We start from the raw sequence: 18,958 nt of genomic DNA on the forward strand, positions 1-18,958 counted from the left end.
ATTAAGTGTGTTCCATGTCCAGTTACAGTCACATAGCAGATGCTCCATCTTTCCCTTTCTTGGTCTTCGTTCATGAATTAATTGTGGTGTTGGACACATCAGCAACACTCTGCAACCACATTTCTAGTGGAAGAATTGCTGACCATGGAAAGAGCGCACATTTAGACACTATGTTGCCGAGCACTATGCTGGGTGTTTAACATAAATTATTTCATTTCATCCTTATACCAACACTTGTGTTTAGGTTATCATCATGAGACAAATGAGACATCCAAGGCTCTGAGAATTTTAATAATTTGCCCAAAGTCATGGAAACTTTAAATTGACAAAGTTGGGTCTGTGGGCTCTCCAATATCAAGGCCAATGAGAAAAGTGGAAATAATGCTTCTCAAATTCTTCCTCGTGGAAGAAGAACATGAACACTTGGAATTGTTTCAGGTCTTCTGTTTTATCTTTAAAATTCATGTGGATTTAGTTGCATTCTGTCCTACAGTGTATGTGTAATTGTTTTATTATAAAATGAATGCCTTATAGTTGTGTTTATTTTCTGGTTCTATGTATTCCCTTTACGTGTTAGTTCCTAGACAGCATGCACATCCGGAGATGTGGTAATAATAAACTTCAGCAGGTGGTCTCTATTGTCCCTTCTAATTTTAATGATTTAGAGGTTTAGCTATTTGCACTGGTTATCAGGCAGTTAGGATTATATAGATGAACAGTTATCCAGTGTTACTTGGAAATGTAATGCCATCTTAATGCAAGGACAATTGGTTCAAGTGTTGTTAATGGGCAGTCTACCTAGGCTGTTGCAAAGGACCAGCTATTAGAGTTGACTGACTACCCTCTCCTGAGTAAGTGTATCTCATACAGTCAACTGCCATAGTTCTAGGCAGCCCATCTGAGATGCGTGGGCAGTTTTAAATAGGGGGAATGTGGCATCACCCAGATCCCAAAGACCACAGCGCCTTTCAGGGGACCCTCTCCTACAGCTGCAGGTCTTACCCATTCAATAAACCCTTTCTCTTCTTACCCCCTCAGTCCTAGGGGTCATGGCCACTTCCTACTGTTACCAGTCCCTGCAAATCCCTAGTTAGTTGCCTAGCCCTGCTCATACCTTTGTAAATATTTCCTTTAGTAACACCTTTTCAATTACCTTTTTGCATTGGTCACCTGTTATTGGCTGAGATCCTAACTTTTTCTCTTTCCTGAGCTCTACCTGTATTGTACCTACTTACTGGACATGTTGACTGTAGTTTCACAGTCATCTCAACTCCCAAACAGCACTCATCACAAACCTGCTCTTCCTGATGTGTTGCCTGGCTCAGTAATAGATGCCGCTTTCTATTAATTACCACCCCAGACACTCAGGTGTCATTCTTGTCCTCTCCATCTCACTTCATCCAGCCAGTCACTAATTTATATCAATTCTCCTTCATAAGATTTCCTAAATTTACCACTTCTTCACCATCTGCACAGTTCCTGTTCTCATTATTTGTCAAGTAGATTGCCTCCCTATGGATCCATCTGTCTCTAGCTCTCCTTCCCCATTTATTTTCCATTGTTTTCTCTTCTCAGAATCATATATTACAAAAAAAAAAATTGTCCATACCAACTACTCTATAAAACCTTCAATGGCTTATCACCTTAAAGTTTAAACTCCTTAACAAAGCATGTAAGCCCATCTTTCTTTGTCTCCCTCCCTCCCTCCCTCCCTTCTGTCCTTCCTCCCTCCTTCCCTCCTTCCCTTCCTTTCTTTATTTCTTCCTTTCTTTCTCTCTCTTTTTTTTTTTTTACCTTCTTAGCCATTTTCCTGATCCTTTCTCATGCACTCTATATTGAGTACTACCAAGTCCCTTCATGTTTATCATAGATGGTTGAACTTCACACTCATGCACTTGTACGTGCTGTTTCCTTTGCCAAGAATATCCTTTGCATAACAGTCTTTCAAGTCCTACCTCCAGCATTACCTTCTCCAGGGAAATTTCCCAGATAACCACAACCTCTGCAACTTGTTTGGGAGTGTCTTAAGGGTTCCAGTGGCCCCTATGCTTCAGGTGATGGCATATCCTAGGGCAAGGTGCACTGTTCTGTTGGATGAAGTACCATCACTTTCACAGTGATATGGAATCTCACAATATCCCTTAGAATTAAAAAATCATAATTTTTAGGTGGTAAATGATTAAGAAGTAGCTTTAAGTTAGATAATTTAATCTTGATCTTTATGTATTATACAATAATTTTATATAAATAGTAGGATTTGCTCTTATCTTCAATTTTCTTATTATCTTCAGTAATTAATATATGTTTTACAGCTCCAGTCTAGACTTCTTCCTTGAGTTCTAAACTCTGATACCCAACTATCTTCCTTAAAAGACATCTCAGACTCAACATGTCTTCATCCTTCCTCCAAAATCTGCTCTAAGTGCATGCAGCCTTTTCTAACTCAGTTAAAGGCAACTCCATCCTGGCCAAAAAACCTTCACCATTCTCTACTCTTCTTTCTTTAAAGTCCCACATCCAGTCCATCAGCAAATCTTGATGAGTCTATCTTATACACATAGACAATTATGACCACTTCTCATGACCTCCACTGCCACCACCATGGTCTATAAGTCACTATCATTTTGTCTGTTTATTGCAAGAGCTTCTTACCAGCCTCCCTGCCTCTAACTTTGCCTCCTAACAATTTATTCCAGGGCTTCCAGACTGCTCCTCTGAAAATAAACCAGATGTTTTTCTTTCACTCAAAACCTTCAGCATAAAAGCCAGATTCCTTATATTATCTTCCAAGGCTCTTTATGAGTTGACTTTGCGCTTACTGAAATCAGCTCCTACTATCCTACTCAAGGCTCATTCTCTTTCAGCCATACTATACTTGTTGCAGTTCCTAACACTTCTAGACTTACTCTTTCTTCAGGATCTTTGCATTTACTCTTTCCTCTGGCTGGCATATTCTTTCATGATATGTTCATGATTTGCTTCTGCACCTTCTTCAAGTCTTTGTTCAGATTAGAAGTAAAATCTTTCCTGATAAACATATTTAAAATTACTCCCCTTTCCTGAATTTATGTCTCCTTTATCCACCATATTTTTCTCCATAGCACTTATCATTTTATAATATATACTAGAGTTTCCTTTTTAACTTTTGTGGTTTTTGTCTCTTCCACCAACACACACATATTCATGCACATAATAAAAAGTAAGATCCATGTAAACATAATTTTTGTTTTGTTCATTGCTGGATCCCCAGAATCTAGAAAAGTGCCCTGGCACATAGCAGACACCCATTAAGTATTTGTTGTTTGAATAAATTGTATATAAAGGCAAATTTCAAATTGTTTCATTTATCAAAAAGCTTCTTAAAATTTACTGTAAATTATATTTGCAAGAAAAATCATGTTTTGGTGATAAAATAAGACTTGGGTTATTCCATGTGTAGTTTAGATATTGAATGTAATTTAGAGGTAGGTTGAAATGACACTACATATTATGGCAAAAACAACTTGCTTTCATGATTTGATGTTAGGAAGTATATTTGGAGTTTAAAAAATCAAATTGCTTATATTTCTAATGTTCATGATTTGTTTCTAAATTAAGCCAGACACGTTTATGTTTAAACCAATGTTAAGCTGAAAAATAGTCAAAAGCAACTCAATACCTAATAGTGTTTAGTAGCCTGAATGAAGGTGTAATGAAGCCACACATCTCATTCTTAGCTGTGAATCCCCTCCTAGCCTTTCTCAGAATCTGTGGCATTTTTGTGACTTCCCAACTTACTAGACTTACTAGAGTAAGTTTTTCTGCCAAAACAAATGAGGCTCTTGGTGCCCTCTGGACTTTCCCCACCTCCCAACAGTGGAGAATTGTGAAACTTTCCACAAGAAAATTGCACCCCTGGTCCTCACATCCTTCTCCTGGTGTCTGTTAATCTGGGTTTGGCTCAGGCCCATGAGATGTTCTGTAAGGCCCCTGATAGGCTTACTCTATCTCCTGTCCAGCCCATTTTAGTTAGACTACATCACTGTGGGGTCACCAGCCCTTTCATCTGAATTCCGTAACTCTCCCCCAGCCTACATTTGGGTGGAATCTAGACAGTACTGCTGCTCTCTGCATTGGTTGTTTTCTGTGAAAATGACAGTAAACAGGTCCAGTTTTGAACTGGCCCTGAGGAAATGGGTTCAGAGTTTGTATGGGCAAGAAGGAGGGAGGAGAGCCATTTGGAGAACTGAGAATGAATTTTTTTCTTTTTTTGGTTTCAATATCTTCTTTATGTTACTAATAAATGCAGTGAAAACAAAACAATCTTTCTGTACAACTGACGGGATGGTGGAAGTGGAGCAGAAGAAGGAGTGGACCTTCCTCAGGTTGACCTACGTGGTAGGGATCTTGACCAGCTGCTGGACATGTCCTATCAGCAGCCAATGGTGCCTGCTGCATGGAACCTGCAGGGGAGGTAGCACTTCCTGCCTACGGGCCTGCACAAGGCCCCCGCGGAGAAGCCAGAGGTGGTGAAGGTGCACCTGCAGGGCGTGATCATTCTGTGCGAGGCAGTGGGTGGCACGGTAGGTGTCCATAGCGTGAGACATTCAACCAGTTGGAAATCAAGCCTCAGATGTTCCACTGCTACCTGAGAGAGTACTCCATCACCTACAGGCCCATGGACCACAGGTTGGCTTGACATCAGGGTCACCCACTCCTTCCCTTTCATCCCCTTCAAGTAAAGTCACAGACTTCCCTAAAAACAAACAATAAAAAAGGTACTCTCTAGGAGGGTCTTGGGCAACATGGTTTTGAATATTCCGTTCTTTTTTAGTTATTCACAAAGGCCAAGATGTCCTACATGGACAACCTACATGTCCATCAGTGGATGAATGGAAAAGGAAAATGTGGTGGATAAATATGGTGGAACATTATTCAGCCTAAAAAATAAGGAAATCCTGCCATATGCAACAGACTGGATAAACCTTGAAGACATTATGCTTAGTGAAATACGCCAGTCACAGAAGGACAAATACCGCATGATTCCACTCATATGAGGTATCTCAAATAGTCTAACTCATAGAAGCAGAGAGTAGGATGGTGATTGCCAGGGACAGGAGTTAGGGGGGAATGGGGAGTTGCTATTCAATGGTTATAAAGTTTCTGTTATACAACATCAGTAAGTTCTAGAGATCTGCTGTACAAAGTTGCTGCCTACAGTTAACAATCTTGTATTGTAGACTTAAAATTTTTTAAAGAGGGTGGATCTGATGATCAGTGTTATCACCACAGTAAAAAAAAAAAAAAAAGAGAGAGAGATTAAAATGGATGATTATACTGCATGAAGGCCCTAGAATAACTTTGAAAATCTTGGAAAGCTTGATCTAAGACAATTGTTTCAGCTTATAGAAGAAAAAAGAAGATCTAGAGAAGGGCGTTTATCTGAGTGGAGGAGGCTGCAGAACTGAAGGAGGCGCTTGACTAAAGTCATACACGATGTAGTTTATCTATTTCTAAAGTCCTTTCTTTTTTTTCCTTCACAGTTTTAAATATCTTGATTCAAATGCCTTGTCTTTGTTACATTCTCTGTATTTTTTGTTGTTATCGAATATTACTTTTTTACTTTTATGAATTACGAAGCATAGGTGATTTACTAATTCACTTTTTCATTTCATCTAATTTGATTGTAACTGTCGATATCAAGTTCTTTCTTACATTTAGTTCTGATATTTGCTACAGCAAACAATTGCATGCATGTGTGTGATCATGAGAGATTAGGATCCTTCTGAGTTCTGAATGGTTGAATTTATTTGTGTTGTTAGAGAATGATGCATATATGCTCAGGAATAAAAGTAGAATAACCAATTTTACATAGATGCGTGATTACATGTATTTTATATAGTATTCTATTACATCTAAATATCTAGCACTGTCAGTACTGCTACTAAAGCAGCTATAGCATCGAAGGAACATACTCCATGTGCACAACACTGTGCACGTAATGTACATTATCTTGTTTAAGCCTCCCGAAGAGCTCTAGTTATTAAACTAATGCTACTTCCCTGAACACTCCATGCACTATCTTGTGTCAGTGGATGGGCTGTTCCCTGTGCCTGAATGTTTTCCTCTCTTGTGTCCATCTGGTCAGCATCTACTGATCCTTTAAAATTCTGTTCTTTGGAAATCTTTTAGGGAAGTGTCCCTAGATATTGTTCTCACCTACGTTCTTCCTCTTTACTTCCTCTTTGTCAAGCACACTTTACAGTATTTTTCACAATTAAAAAATTATTCTTTATAACTTTAACTTTTCCTACTAGTTTAGCAGATTTTATGATGCTCTTGAACAAGCCATGACAAGAAATTGCTTGCCCAAAGTCATGTAGCTCATCTAGTTATTTTTGCCTGTTCATATCATTACATTTAACATTTTATTTTTAATCTTAATATTTTATTTTTTGATTGCTTTAGATTTTATAGGCTGATGAATCTGCTGATAGTAGATTTGTTTCTTCAAAATATTAATATCTACTTTCTTTTTCTTGACTTAGAGTTTTCTCTAGGACATCAGATACCATATTAAATAGTAGTGATTTAGAGTGGGGCTGTGTCCTGGTTTGCTCAGGACAGTGAAGGTATAAGCAGTTGTTCCAAGTAAATCCACTGTCTCAATACAACTGATGCTTGCACTTTATTTAACTCTCAGAAAATGTGTTGTTTGAGACAAAATTTCATTGTCACTTTAGAATTGTGCATGTATGGAATACATCTTTCATTCCTGATGTAACGGGAACTCTTCTGATATTTTTCTATTAGTATGTTGGCAATAGGTTTTTTTTTTTTTTTTGTGGTACGCGGGCCTCTCACTGTTGTGGCCTCTCCCGTTGTGGAACACAGGCTCCGGACGCGCAGGCTCAGCGGCCATGCCTCACGGGCCCAGCCGCTCCGCGGCATGTGGGATCTTCCCAGACCGGGGCATGAACCCGCGTCCCCTGCATCGGCAGGCGGACTCTCAACCACTGCGCCACCAGGGAAGCCCGGCAATAGGTTTTTAATAGAATTTTTTCACCTTAAGAAATTTTCCTTTTATTTTTAGTTGTTAATTTGTTTTATTTTATTTTAATCAGGAATTGGTGTTTACTTTTATCAAATGTTTCTCTTATCTATTATATAGATTACATTTTTCTTTTAATATGTTAATGTAGTAAACTACATTTTTTATTTCCTAATATTGAACAATACTTAAAATCCTATGGTAGACTATATTTAGTGATGAAGTACTATTAGTTTATTACATTTCACAATTTGATGTGTGAATAGTTTATCTGGGATTTTAAAATCGATGTTTATGGGAATAGCTTATAACTCTATTTATGTCCCTCCTTATCTGATCTGTGTACCAAAGTTATAAAATCCTCATAAAATGAGCTATAGATATTTCCATGTACTTCTGTGTTCTATACCATGATGAAATTCTCCTAAAATGATTACGCATATGCCACTTAGAGTTAAATATTTTTAAATTCCCTTTCATGATATTCTATCATTATTGGTTTATCTGTGTTTTCAAGTTGTATTTGTTTCAATTTGATGATTTATATTTTCCTAGAATATCATGTCACCTATATTTTCAAATTTATTAGTTCAAAGTTTTACCTAGTGCTTTCTTTTATATATCTTGTATATATGTAGCTATGACTCTTTTCTCACAGTATTAATTGTGGTTTCTCTTTTACTTGATTAAGCGTGACAAACGTTTGTCAATGTGTTGGTCTTTTCAAATTAAAAGACTTTTGTTTTAATGATCACTTTAAATTTTTCAGTAGATTTTTTTTCTTGTATTAATTTCGATTTAATCAATGTTATTTATATTTTCTTTTTTTATTGTTTATTTTTCAACATCTTCAACTGAAATTTTAGTTAATTTAATTTTAGTCTTTTTTTTTTTTTTTTTTTCGGTACGCAGGCCTCTCACTGTTGCGGCCTCTGCCGTTGCGGAGCACAGGCTCCGGACGTGCAGGCTCAGCGGCCATGGCTCACGGGCCCAGCCGCTCCGCGGCATGTGGGATCTTCCTGGACCGGGGCACGAACCCGTGTCCCCTGCATCGGCAGGCGGACTCTCAACTACTGAGTCACCAGGGAAGCCCTTTTAGTCTATTTTTTGATGTATACATTTAGAGTAAAACATTTTCTTTAGAGTACTGTATGCAGGGTTTTCTCTAAGTTCATTTCTATGTAGGATATAATTTTAGTTAAGTTTTCCTCTTCAGTCCAAAAATGCTCTTAGATGAGATATCTCCAGGATTTCTTTTGGATATCTTTTTTTTTTTAATTTCAAAATTTTATGACTTTTAGACAGTGAATGTAGCCTGTATGATTTTTGCCTTTTGAAATGTGTTAAGGTCTCTTTCGTGGTCAAATTCAAGGTTAATGTTTATAAATGTTTCATGGATGATGAAAATAATGTCTATTCTCTGTTTAATACCAACAAAGTTCTAAATAAATTTGATTATTCATGGTTTTGTTACTTGTTTCCTCTATTATTTTTTTGGCTTTTTGATGTATTTGTGATTTAAATATATTAAAGAGGTCTGTTGTGATTGTGGAATTTGTGTGTGTGTGTGTGTGTGTGTGTGTGTGTTTCTATTAATCTTTACTCTGTATGCTTTAAAACCATATTTTAAAGCACATATTGGTTCACGACTGTTCTATCTTCTGAGTAGATGTTTATCAATTTAAAATATCCCTTTTGGCCCTTTTAATAAATTTAATTTTGAATTACTTCTTGCCAGACATTAATATTCCTATACCCACCTTTGTTTATTTTGCCTTTTCCTCTCTCAGTGTTTTGCTGGGTTAACTGATGGTGCTGGTTCAGCAAATAACATCACTCAGTAACACAATTGCATTATTCTTTTTTAGGGCCTCTCAGCTTTCTTTAATTTATTCAGGCTTTTTATCTGTTTATTAGCCTAGTCATTATTACTTGCATTTTTCTTGGGTTCCTGACCCCAACTTAGTCAGTTCGAAATGGTTGTATCTCAGGCTTCTCTTATATTTAAAAAATTGAATTTGGGGCTTTTTGTTACCATGCCAAGAAGAAGAAAGCCTTCTTGCTCTCATACGGACAGGATAGAACTAGTCAGGATATTCCCCTGATTTTGTTGCTGATTTGTCCTGTATTATTAGAGTGGGTATTTGTATTCCCGGAATAAGACCTTTTCTCTCTGCATACATTTAGAGTGTTTCATGCCTCCTTGAAGAATGGGCTAATGCACTAGGGCTAATGATGTGATTTGAGCTCTTTAGAGACAGAAAGCATATGACAGAGAGTACCACAACATACAGGGAGGTAAAAGGTAGAAATCATTATTTTGAACATGCAGGAGTAGAAATGCATTAGTATGGTACATGTGTTAGATGCGGCCGTGTAATTTTGATTACTTAGGTAAATTAGAAAACACGTGAAAAAAGTTTCTAAAATAACTTCTGCATGATACTCCAATAGCTTTCTACTGCCCTTGGAATATAGTTCACTGGCTACTTAACATCAACTAATGCTACTATCTCACATATTGCTTCATTTGAGGCTGTTGGGAGTTAAGGAAAGCATCCAACATGTCGATTGAGAAAAAGAAAAAGAAAAAGAAAATCCTCAGCTTGACCCCCGGGAGTAAAGTTAATGTGCTGGTAGAGCTCTGAGAAATCAGAAAATAGGAGGAAAATGGATAATAAAATGTAGCAAGGCTTTCCATGATTCAGTAGAATGGCTCTGAAAATGATTGATGATATCAATCCATGTTTTCTTCTCCAAAATCCTTAGGAGATCATCATGGAAATAGCAATTAATTTTCAAGACTAAAGGAAAAAGTGTCTACAAATTATAAATTTTATATCATAGCATTTCTAAAACTCATACTATGAAGTTCTACTCTGAGGAGACTACTTATAAGAAAAAAAACAAAAAAACTTCCAGGGTTAATGCATATTAGCATATTTAAAGAAGAGTAGCAAGTTCTGAGATGAAGGCAGCCATCCAACCTGGAGTTACTATGATTTCCAAACTTTTAAAAATCTAAAACTTCTATTTTGTGAAACACTTATTACTGTTCAGCAGTTCAGAAAAGACAATTTACTATATTAAATTGCAATTTTCATGAACATATCAGTCATATAATTTATTATATAACATTTATCCTGTTATAGAAACATGCTAGTTATGTAAGGCTTTGTTTTATGTCAATGAGTAAAAATACAAGTTATATATAAAAAAGCCAAATGTGCCTGATATATATACCACATAACTAGCCTATTTGTATAAATGTTCATACAAAAAGACTTAGATGTCATGACAAGACCAAATGTGTTGGGTCTGGAGTAAAAGTTAATTTAAAATATTTAATTTTAAATTAAATTAAATTTTAAATTAAATTTCTATTGCATCAGCTGGTTTTATCTGGCCTCCATTGGTTCTATGGAGTCTTACACAACTCTTTTGATCTTTAGGAGATAATGTATGTAGTCTAGATATCTTACCTCAATCTCAAGTTTATATAAACATATGCCCATTTGGATTACTTCAGAATAGAAGACACTGAATTAGAGAGTTTGACCAAAAAATGGCTTTCTTTTTAAAGTTCAAACATAGTTTGTATCAACTTATATAAGAATATATGTATATATATATTAAATGTGTACAAATAATACAATGTAGGGAAGCAGAGAGAGGCTATATTTTAAAATTTACATTTTCTCTTCCATACATCATTCATATAGTCTACATTATGCTTTTAGGTTTTAGCCAAGTTGTTTTCAGGGGGTGTAAATTTGCTTAAGAATCTATGAAAGTAAAAAGTGATTTGACAAGTAATTTTCTTTTCTGGCAAAATTATATAGACATGCCCACACATACACACACAAACATACATACATACATACGCATATAAACATATACAGATGGACTCAAAGTAAAATATCTATATTGATGTGTGTGTTTATATACATATACAGACACATATATATATATATACACACACATACATACATATATATACACACATGTGCATAATCTATATTATTTTTGTGATGTTACATCTATCAACACAGATAATTGTGGAACTATACCTATAATTTGTATTGGTATTTCCAGACACAAAAAGAACTTATATTCCTTGTTTTAATGCTTCCTTGTTTTAATATAACTATTTATTTATGTCTTAAAAGGTATTTATAGGTGCCTCTGGGGACAGCATCTCTGGTTGGTTTGTGGTTGGTTTATATTTTCATTTTAATCTATTGTCCACATGCTGCTTTGTAAACCCCATAACTCGAATGTGTAGATCATTCAGAATTTAAGATGAATTAATAGTATGGCTCTTTGGGTCATAGAAAACACTATTAAGACAACAATCTAAACATTTAAGGGGAAGAATCTTAAAGTCATATCATAGTTTCTTTTTTTAATATATTTCAAAAAGTAACTGACTTCACAAACACCAGCTCTAACATGATTTAGACAACTGAGAAACAGGCAAGTGTATTTTAAAATACTAAAATAAAATACATTTATACAAGTACAAAGCAAAACAATGCTGATAAAAATGTTAAACTTTATGAAAAAAATCATTTGCAATTCACATCAAAATAATTTAACATTCTCTATCGTTTTAATAGCACAAGCTGCAACAACAGAAAAAAAGACAGATATGTGCACATCATTTTAAAACCAAATCAGTTAAAGTGCAGAAAAAAGTAAGTACAAGCACTTGTAGCCCACACAAATCTTTTAGGATTGGCACCATCTCTCTAAAACATCTATATTCTATATAGATTTCTAATTACAACACCACCAGCAGCTGCCATTGAATTCTAGAAATACACACAATATACATAGTATATTTGTTCACATTGGGAAGATCAGTGAAATTCAGCCAACTATTTTATACATGCTTCATTCTTCAACAGATAGTAGAGCATCTGCCAGGCCTCAGACCCTCTTTAAAGTGAATTCCGACTTATCTTTATGCTTTTCACTGATCTGTATTTTTTCACAGTATAAAATTGTAAATGGTAACTATAGAGATTCTGACAGCTTGAGGGTTATTAATAAGCTGTGGCTAAATGTGAACTCAGGTAATATCTTTGAAGTCTCCAAAACATGTACATTTTGCCGGGAGACTAGCACAGGAAATGTTTTTTCCTTAAAAAGTGTTTAATTCCTGGTTTGGAAGTCACAGAACTGCAGCAGAGCCATTATACAATTCATGGACAGTCAGAAATAGTGCCTAGTCTACCTGATCACATGCTGGTAACAGCAGAAACTTGGGAAAGACTGTTACCAACAAGGATTGGCACATTGGGGGGGTTTCTTTTTTTTCTTTGCTTCAATCAAATCTCATACCGTTTTCCTTTCCACACTCCCCTTCTGCTCCCCACCCCTACCCCAGAGAGTTGGTTCTGGTTCTTTCCAATGCAGATACAGTCTTCTCAGGCTGCCACCACTCTTTCCCACAATAGAAGAAGGGTGGACTTCTTAGATAGTCCGTATAATTTGATCAAACCAGATCTTCTTTTATTCATTCTGGGACCAAACTGTCCTTTAGGGTCACTTTTCTGAAACTTAGCATTCCACTGTACTTTCCCCTTCCTTTTAGTCATGCTGGTCCTGACTGAATTATCACTGGGCACCAGGAACAGACTGTTTTCAAGGAAATTCAATGAAAATAGGTACTCAAATGAATTGTGAAGTTCATATCCTAGCCCTAGAATGAATATTCAGTTCTCTTTGTATTGTAGACTTATTACTTGGAACCTGGTATTAGAATTGGCAAAGAGACAGAGTTAGCATCATTCCAAAATAAAAGATCCCAAGAATGCGTTACTAATAATATTATATATTATACAATGTATTGAATGAAGTGGCAAAGGGTTATATAAATACACTGAAAAATACATCTTGTTCTCCTCTAATTGAATAAATTATTTTTCTTATTACAATTGACTATTAGCTCATATGGAATTATCAGATGGCAATTTATTCGCATTAAATTTTAATTTCTAACGGATTTTCTCACAAGGTAGTGTACTTTTAAAAGAAATATGTTACTAAAAAATTAGAAAGGAATTTGATCATGGAGAAAGTTTTAAAAATGTTCTTCTATTGGTCAACACAGTGAAACTTGTACTTAAGAATACAATGGAAACCAACGTAAGTGTTTTATGAAACAAAATTTTAAAACTCAGATAGAGCATACTTAGAAAGGTTTTGATACTTAAATCAAGACAGTAATCCCCAGGTGAATGCCACCCTTTTGATGAGAATCCAGGGATATTAATACTCAAAATATTTACATTTGTTTTTAAAGTAGAGGCAGACATTTGCTTTCAATGAAACCATAAAACTTAGCTAGATTCACTGTTTCAAGAGTCATTATAATATTTGGGATCGAGGGGCTCTGATGATGCTATTTTTAAATTGTCATTGGAGGTCTGATTTAAAAAACTTTATATTTTAGTAAATTAATGTTAGCTTTTAATGTTTTCTATTGGGAGATTTGATTTAATATAATTTAATATAAGAACAGTTATCAGGAAAGTAAAGTGGAGCAGTATATTTATTATAACTTGTAAAAGTGGGGAATGATAAATTACGTTAATGGATATATTTCCATTTCTCAATTCCTTTTTTTAAGTAGATGTGAGATAAAAAATACTTACCAAAATAAGGATATTGAGCTAAAGGAAAAAGGTTTTTATTTATCTTTCTCTCTGCTAAAAATATACTTCTGCCTCATAGCAAATCTTTTTCATAAGGCTATCTTTAGTATAAGGCTGGGTCAACTGAACTTTAAATTTATAGGACACCTCCTCCTTTTATTACTATCCTTATTTAAAAATCAAAAACATTTGGCACCTGAGGATAGCTGTAATGGGAGGAAGAAAGAGATGACAGTGGATGCAGGTCTTGAGCTATGAATTCTACCTGTATGAGCCTAGCAAAGCACAGGTATTTCTATTATAACTTTAAATCTCTTTTCTGCAGTTTTTAAAAAGTGACAGTATGAAGTGCACAAAATTATATTAATAACTATTTTAAAAAGGAAAATATTGATAATTGCTTTGCCTCTTTTTGGAATGGCTAAGAAAGATTGTGTGGTTTATATTCTTTAAGGTTCCTCTGTTTAAGTTTTCTGTATTGCTTTGAAAAATCTACATTTGTCATAGTTCATAGCTGCCCTGTTTAAGCAGCCAAGAAAAGTTAAAATCACTGCTCACTGGCATAGCTAAATCTCTGCTACGCCGACTTGACACAGTTTAAAATTTCCAGTGTATTAAGATTGTGTTAATTTTTTGAACAGTCCCTCCAATCATGACAATGTCTTCATTGGGTCTATGGACCGTTCTTCCAGTGGTGGGACTTGAAAAGAACAGAGGAGCTCTTTGTGCATCAGGTTTTCAAAAGAAAGGAATGAAGAAGCCCAAATGCGTACTTTAAATATTTTAGCTGGCAATGCATTCATAATGAGGAGTGGCCACATTTCATGAAAGAGATAGCCAAGCTGGAGCTCAAGAATTATTATTATTATAAAGAGAATTTCCAGCTACACAACGCACCCCAGTGAGGGAATTACAAAACAGTATTCCAGAAAATATTTTTTGCTACTCCAGTATTGATTGGCAACATGGTGAAATAGTCAAGAAATCTTCCACTGGTTTTCTTAGTTAATGGAGGTGAATTGAAATAACTAGGTGGAATCCAAGATGCAGGCTTTTGGAAGAGGATGTCACAACCAAATTGGAGAGGAAAGTCTGGTAAAAGCCCTACATACATCAGCGCAGCCCTCTTCATACAGTTGTGTGTTGTGTATGGGACACACTCACGTCAAGGCCTCAGTAAATACTGGGCCCAAGTACTGCTTTCCAAGGTCTTTAAAGGAAAGAAAAAACGAAAAAAAAAAAAAAGAGGAAGAGAAAAGTTGACGTTTTGGTCCCAGATTTTGAGTTTGTTAGAAAATGTACATTCATGTTTGGTGAATCAAAGAATCTTCTGGGAAAAGAATTAACGTAAACAAACAAAACATATTTTTTTACAGTTGCTTATTAACTATGCCTTTTCCCCTCCATTACGCTGTTTCACACTCATTGCTTCCCTAGAGCAAAGCACTTAGTATGTAACTGTTTCAACAGACTCCTTGTCAGCCCTCAAAAACAGAAGCAGTGTTTCTTAAAAGCCCATGTTTTCTAAGGCCACTAGAAGAAGATCTGCCAAAAGATTTGTAGTTGGTGTCTTCGTCGGTTGATGTTGAATAGCACTATTAATCTCTTGTTTCCATTACAGGTGTACTTGGCGTCTTCCACCTCGGGTTTTAATCAGGCGACTGTGTCTGTGGGAACACCGGAGGTCTCGGCTCCGTTTGGGAACCCAGCGTGGTTTCCAAGGACATTCACAAGGACGAGGAGCTCTGAGTGTAATCTCTTATGATAAGTGTGTCGTATTTGGGAGACGATGGGATACAGAGGGCCGACTCGGACACTGGCGAGTTGGGAGTGGTACTCCCCGAGTCCACCGAGTCTCTGAAGGGGGACGGCGGGGTGAGAGCCACCAACTCCTCCAGGTCCGGCTTGCCGGCCGCAGCCTCGGGCCCGGCCGCCGGGGGCTCCCGGGCAGCGCCCCCAGCCGGCGGGGCCGCGGCCGCGGGCTGCGCGCCACCGGTGATCTCAATGGCGGGCAGCGGCTGGATCTCGGCGAACGTGGTCATGGTGGTGGGCAGCTGGATCTCTTTGGGGATCAGGTAGGACGAACAGAGCGGGGCGCCCGCGCCGGGGCCGGGAGCGGCGGTGGACAGCATCATGGAGTTGAGCTCGCTGATGTTGGCAGTGAAGCGGGTCACCACGCTGCTGATCTGCTCCATGAGCGAGCCCTGAGACGAGCTGCTGCGCGCCGCGGGCTCCGAGTGCAGCGACGGCAAGTCGTCGTCCGTGCGGCCGGCCGAGCCCGCGCGCTGGCTCAGCGTGCTGATGGGCGACGGCGAGCGCGGGCGCGCGGGCGCGGGGAAGTGCTCCTCGGCCTCCACCACGTCGTACAAAGCCTTGGGGCCGGCGTCCGGGGGCTCGGGCCCGCCTCCGCCCGCGCCTGCGCCGCCCGCGCCCGCGCCGCTGCCCGCGCCGCCCGCGCACAGGCCGCGGCTCTCCGTGCTCTTGGGGAAGGGCTTGATGACGGCAGTTTGGTTGGGGTTCTCTTTCTTGTTGATGTGGATGGACAGCCGCTGCCACAGGTGCTGCCCCCGGCTACTCTTCTCGTTCTGCGCCCACGTGACAGATTTTCCATTGGAGCTGCGGAGAGAAGAGAGACAAGAGGTGACTCCTCGAGGCCCCGGACGGGAGGGCTTCCACGGTGGTGGGCGGCCATGGGACTCGGACTGGGGAGGGCTTTTCTTGTTTTCTCAGGAAATAGGGCATCAAAGGACACCAGGGAAAGAGATCTTGGACGTGGCTTTTGCTTGCTTGAGTGAAAGGCTGCTTTCTTGTATCTGGTCTTCCGTTCATCATGACCACGGAAGTGTGTCAAAGGGGATATTAGTGTGGATAAAGGGCTGTGTATGGGGATTCTGCAGTAGTTCTGAGACCACTCGTGAGTGCAACAGCTGGTTAGGCTGCAGACCTAGAAGCTAGGGCTTGCAGTATTGTGGTTGTGTGCAGACGTTCCGGGGACAGGGCACGGGCTTCCCAAAGTGGGCAGCTTCTGAAAGGAAACAGAACTAGGACCTCAGCTCAACCCAGTGATCAGAGGGCAGGGAAGGGGTAGGAGTCAGGGGTTACCAGGAAGTAGATAGTGTTTCCAATTCAGTTTTTATTCTGCACGCCCATGGTTGGTGCATTTAACTAGGGATTTCTGTAAGAACTCCTGACTTTGAACATTTTTGTACTTAGTCTGGCTTATCTGGTGGAAGATACAAATTCAGTGAACACATACACTAATTTGTAATTAATTAGAACTCTTCTACTTGGTAGAAATTTCCTCACGCATTTATTTTAAGGCCTCAAACTTGAATAACAATTCTGTGAGGGAGCGTGCAGTGTTATTGCCTTTGGCACCTAGCTTATAGTTTCGAATTAGGGTCTCGATGAGTGTTGTCTGACTGACTTGGTTTCTTAGGACCTTTCTCCCTCTTCTTTTCCCCAAGTAGTCCTTTTTCGTCTCTACTCTGGGAACTGAAATCTGCTCTGGTGAAGAAAGAATCTAATGAGGCTGATGCCTCAGCCTCAGAGCCTGACTGTGCCTTCCTTACCTGGAACCACAAACTATCGAGAGCCTCACCTATGGTCAGGTGATGTGCTCTGACCTTCAGGGATCTTATATGGAGAGATCCTGGGGTGATTTCCCACAAAGGAATACAAGATCTCTGTAACTAGGGGCTCTGCTACATCCAGACAGCTCTGTTCCAGGTGCTGTGACCAAGAGATAGCCTTGGGCAGTCTCTGAACAAAGGCTTTGACCACCCAATTTTATCATCTCAGCTGGTGGCTATTAAACTTAATTGTGCATAGGACTCACCTGGGGTATTTGTCAAATACCCTGGTGAACCCCAGGAGATTCTGATTGTCCAGATTGGGTTCCACGGATCTATGCATTTTACAGGCACTCAGCCCCCTGCTCCCTAAAGTGATTCTGCAGCAGGTGTTTCACAAACTGAGAAGTTCTAACAAGAAGTTATCCTTTCTCCCTGGCTTCCCATTGCTCCTTTGGCCTCCTTGCTGGAGGGCTGACCCGCCTTTATCAGACAAGGGACTGAATTGTGTTTGGAGCCCACCTGCCTTGGGACTGCCAACTGCAACTTCGAGATTCTCTTTTGCTTGAGATGTCCACTCCCTTGATAAAGGACCACTGTTTCTGCAGCCCCTATAACAACATGCTTCCTGCCTCTTTCCCACACTGCTCCCCATGTCTTCATCTGTCCCTTTCCACTTTGTGGTCTTCCTTTCTTTGCTCCTTGCACTGAAATCTCATTCCATTTAATATACCCAGTGTATTGCAACCTGGTGTCCTTCAGAATTCTTGAATGTGAAATGTCCTCCACCCTCACCCCTTTTCCTGCAAATAATGAACAAATTATTTCCAGGTTTGGAGGTTGCTGTGCATTCTCAGCACAGCAGAAGGGACCCTGCCAACCTGTTAACTTCCTTCCCAGAGAGTTTCAGGGTTTGTTTTTATGTTTTTGCATTAACCTGACCTGCCACCCTTTATGTTTTCAGTGCATTACTTTTCTTTTTCCCAAGTGTCCACTAACTTCTGGAACATGGCACAGAAGAAATGGGCCAGATGATTTATGGGATTTGATTGGGAGGATGGTTGCCAACAACCCCATTTCTCTCCTACTGGCAAGATAAGAAACAGACATGTCCGGAGGGACAATTAGTTTTTCAGGTAGCTGAGGCCACTTTTGACACAAAGCATGGGCTAGTAACTAGAAGTATAACTGGATTCATTCTGCCAAGCTCTAGGAAAGTTTTTGCTCCCAGCACAGAGAGGTTTTGATGGAACATAACTTTAACAGTGACAGTCATTGGAATCACATGTAGCCGGGCTCCAAAACATGAGAGCAGATTAAAAAACCTTTGGGTTTTCAATGTGGGATAAGGAAACTGTCCTAACCAAGCAATCTGTACAAAGTACTGCCATCTTTCCTGGCCATGTCTTTGCTCACAGTGTCACAGGGTCTGTGGCCACTTGGGAGAGAGTGCACCGGACAATCTGGATAACAATGGAAATGGACAGAGGACACACCAGAGATATGGAGTCCAAATCTGAGCACTTCATTTCATTTCTTGGGTCATGGAATATTTTTTTCTCCAAAGCAAATGGAGATTCTTAAGAAAAAACTGACCTACACGAGATGTTAATCTGTTTATCAATAGAATGTAGTTTCTATGAAGACAGGGACCTTATCTACCTTGTTCACTGGCACACAGCGAGATCTTAATG

At 38.8% G+C, this 18,958-nt stretch overlaps 1 protein-coding gene across 1 annotated transcript in view; it reads left to right on the plus strand.

The window, feature by feature from the left end:
- Positions 1–4,323: 4,323 nt before the first annotated feature.
- The window catches only part of LOC307190408 (uncharacterized protein), a gene marked incomplete at its 5' end in the record, with an annotated part of 31,552 nt that continues 16,917 nt past the window's right edge, over positions 4,324–18,958 (plus strand). The window contains 2 exons of the mRNA XM_079929572.1: positions 4,324–4,424; positions 15,314–16,332. Of these exons, the coding sequence (XP_079785698.1) occupies positions 4,324–4,424; positions 15,314–16,332 (1,120 nt within the window). The remainder of the gene's footprint in view (positions 4,425–15,313; positions 16,333–18,958) is intronic.

This window comes from Stenella coeruleoalba (assembly GCF_951394435.1).
Source record: "Stenella coeruleoalba genome assembly, chromosome: 8".
Classification (NCBI taxonomy): domain Eukaryota; kingdom Metazoa; phylum Chordata; class Mammalia; order Artiodactyla; family Delphinidae; genus Stenella; species Stenella coeruleoalba.